The sequence below is a fragment of the Bidens hawaiensis genome, unplaced genomic scaffold (genome assembly GCF_021521415.1).
Source record: "Bidens hawaiensis isolate Kalapana, Puna unplaced genomic scaffold, B.hawaiensis_p1.1 tig00021644_1, whole genome shotgun sequence".
Lineage (NCBI taxonomy): Eukaryota > Viridiplantae > Streptophyta > Magnoliopsida > Asterales > Asteraceae > Bidens > Bidens hawaiensis.
The window spans coordinates 6,039-9,794 of record NW_027493362.1 but is presented as its reverse complement, the minus strand read 5'-3'; the positions used below and the strand labels follow the sequence as shown (position 1 = coordinate 9,794).

At 37.9% G+C, this 3,756-nt stretch overlaps 1 protein-coding gene across 1 annotated transcript; it reads left to right on the top strand.

Moving 5' to 3' along the window:
• The first annotated feature begins 1,534 nt into the window (after positions 1 to 1,534).
• Positions 1,535 to 2,477, top strand: LOC143563914 (uncharacterized). The gene has a single exon (XM_077051342.1). It carries the CDS (start codon positions 1,703 to 1,705, stop codon positions 2,321 to 2,323), a length of 621 nt encoding a protein of 206 aa, XP_076907457.1. The 5' UTR covers positions 1,535 to 1,702; the 3' UTR covers positions 2,324 to 2,477.
• The last annotated feature ends 1,279 nt before the right edge of the window (positions 2,478 to 3,756 follow it).

Genomic DNA, 3,756 nt, shown 5'->3' with positions numbered 1-3,756 from the left:
CGATGACATCTTAGTGTATTCCAAGAGTAGGGATGAACACGAAGATCACCTACGGAAAGTGCTTGAAACTTTACGACAGAAAAAGTTGTATGCGAAGTTTTCAAAATGTGACTTTTGGCTTAATCAAGTGGCATTCTTAGGTCACATTGTATCCGCAGAAGGAATTAAAATGGACCCCGCTAAAATTGAGGCAATTACAAAATGGCCTAGACCCACCTCTGCCACGGAAGTTCGAAGTTTCTTGGGTTTAGCTGGCTACTACCGGAGGTTCGTAGAGGGTTTTTCTGTCATTGCCTTGCCTCTTACGAAACTGTTATAAAAGGGTGTGAAATTCTCTTGGAATGAAGAGCGAGAGAAGAGCTTTGAAGAATTGAAGAGACTTGCTACTGCTCCAGTACTCACTCTTCCATCAGGCTCAGGTGGTTACCAAATCTATAGTGACGCTTCAAAGAAAGGCCTAGGTTGTGTATTAATGCAACATGGAAAGGTCATCGCTTATGCCTCGCGTTAGTTGAAGCCGTATGAAGTTAATTACCCGACGCATGACTTGGAGTTAGATGCAGTTGTTTTTGCGTTAAAAATATGGCGTCACTATTTGTACGGTAAGACTTGTGACATATTCACTAACCACAAAAGCCTCAAGTATATATTTACGCAGAAAGAGCTAAATATGAGGCAAAGAAGGTGGCTGGAACTTTTGAAGATTGACGCGAATATTCAGTATCGCCGTGGTAAAGTTAATGTGGCAGCTGACGCTTTAAGCCGGAAGAATTTCGGAGCTGTATCTTGCCTACAGATTCAACCCCATATTTTATCCGACCTTGATAAGATGGGCATTGCCCTTCAGATTGGTAAATCTGATGGTTACTTGGCAAGAATGCAAACTGAGCCTGACCTCATCTCACGAATTAAAGAAGCATAGGAGGACGATGGAGAATTATGGGCAATATCGCAGAAAATTGAGGTCAGGAAGCAGTCGAGGTTTCATATGGATGAGCATGGGGTAATTTGGTGTGGCAAAAGGTTGTGTGTACCCATAGATCTTGCGCTCCGCGAGTCATTGTTAGCCGAAGCACACAGTTCGCCATTTTCTATCCACCCAGGATCTACAAAGATGTATCGTGATCTACGTCAAAGTTTTTGGTGGAATGGTATGAAAGAAGACTTTGCCAAATATGTGAGTAGGTGCCTCACATGCCAGCAGGTGAAAATCGAGCACCAACGAGCAAGCAGACTTTTGCAACCGTTGGATATTCCGGTGTGGAAATGGGATGAAATCTCAATGAATTTTGTTACAGATCTACCTAATAATTTTAAGAAGAACGATACTATATAGGTAGTTGTGGACACATTGTCAAAGTCGGCTCACTTTTTGCCAATACAACAAGGGTATTCAGTCAGCAAGTTATCTGAGGTATTTTTGCAAGAGATTATTCGATTACACGGTACTCCAGCCTCTATTGTGTCTGACCGAGATCTGAGGTTCACGTCTCGATTTTGGAAAGGCTTTCAAGATGCCTGGGGTATAAGACTGAAATTCAGTACCGCTTTTCATCCACAAACAGATGGACAATCAGAACGCACGATTCAGACCTTGGAAGACATGTTAAGGGCTTGTGTACTTGAATGGACAGGGAACTAGGATGAGTATTTATGCCTTGTTGAGTTCGCCTATAATAATAGCTGGCAAGCAAGCATAGGCATGGCTCCGTTTGAGCTATTCTATGTTCGAAAGTATAGGGCTCCGATATGTTGGAACAAGGTGGGAGAGAAAATAATTGAAGCACCTGAATTGGTGCGAATCACGAATAAAAAGGTTGCTATTGCTCGAGAAAAATTAAAAGAAGCGCAAAGCAGGCAGAAGAGTTACGCGGATCGGCATCGCCGGAATCTTGAATTCAAAGTCGGGGACCATGTGTTCTTAAAAGTTTCACCTTGTCGTGGCGTCCGCAGATTTGGAATAAAAGGGAAGCTCAGCCCTCGTTATATCGGTCCGTTTGAGATTCTTGAAAGAATTGGAGAAGTTTCTTACCGACTAGCGCTACCGCCTCAACTTTCTCACGTCCATAATGTTTTCCATGTCTCTTTACTAAGGGGATACAACTATCACCCGTTGCATGTCATTAGTTATCCGTTGCACACGATCCAAGAAGACTTATCGTATGAAGAAGAACCAGAAGCTATATTGGATCGCCAAGAGAGAGTAATGAGGAGGAAAGTTATCCCGTTTGTTAAAGTCCTATGGAAAAATCACTCTGAACGTGAAGCTACTTGGGAAATTGAAGAATCAATCGGCTCTTTGTATCCTAATCTGTTTGAATAATAGATTCCATTGTACGAGTAATGGTGAACCTTGTTTTCTCGTTAAAGTAATGATATTTCCGCTTCTGTTGCTCTGTGTGATCATTTATGTTCTAACCTACAAATTTCGAGGATGAAATTCTTTTTAGGGGGTAAGAGTTGAAATATCCGAAAAATGCCAATGACTTTATGGAAAGATATATATATATATATATATATATAAATATATATATATATATATATATATATATATATATATAAATATATATATATATATATATATATATATATATATATATAACGATTAATAATAAGAAGAATAAAATTAAGAAAAAATAAAAAAATAATAATAATCAAAATAAAATTAATCCATCAATGAAGATTCAAAAAGAATGAATTAATATGTACATAACCGTGCACGTTGAGTTTTACAATTAAAACAATAATATAATAATAACAAATAAAATAATACAATAAAGAGTAAAGTGCCATTTTCGTCCTTGTAGTTTGGCAAATAATGCGAATTTAGTCTAAAAAGTTTATTTTTTGCATATGGACCCTCCACGTTTCCCAGTTCTTGCCAATTATATCCAAATCACTAACTCCGTTAAATTTAATCATTAAGTCAGGGGTAGACATGTCTTTTCACTATTTCTTTATAATAATACTTATTTTAGTGAACTACGGTTTTCATCCTTGTGGTTTGTCCAAATCTGCGGTTTTAGTCCAATAGTAACAAGTTTGCAATTTTCGTACTTGTAGTTTCATTTCACTTGCAATCAAACCTGAATTTATTAACCTCGTTAATTTTGGTCGTTATTCCATTTGTGTGTCCCTCACGTGACGCGACCAGTTTTGTCGTTTCTCTCCCTAAATAAACTTCAGTCCTAATTCGCAAGTCCCCTCACGTGAGGGGTTGGGTGTATTTGGGGGAAAAGGAAAAAAAACAAGGAACAAAACTGCCCCTCACGTGAAGGGCACACTGATGTGTTTATCGACTAGACTTAACGATATTAGGGATTTCGGGTTTAATTACAAATGAAATGAAGCCATAGGGAAGAAAATTGCAAATTTGAAACTACTGGCTAAAATTGCATATTTGGACAAACTAGAGGGACGAAAACCGCAGTTCACTAAAATAAGTATTATAATAAAGAAAGGGTGAAAAGACATGTCTACCCCTGACTTAACGATTAAATTTAACGGGGTTAGTAATTTGGATGTAACTGGCAAGAACTTGGAGGGTCCATATACGAAAAATAAACTTATTGGACTAAATTCACATTATTTGCTAAACTAAAAAGACAAAAATGGCACTTTACTCTACAATATGAAATAATGGTGTGTGTCTGCTCGTTTTAAAATATCAAATTAAAGTATAAAAATCAAACTGAAGTACAAGTATTAAAATATTACTAAAAGCAAAACTGAGAACTATACAAGCCGCCGCCCAAC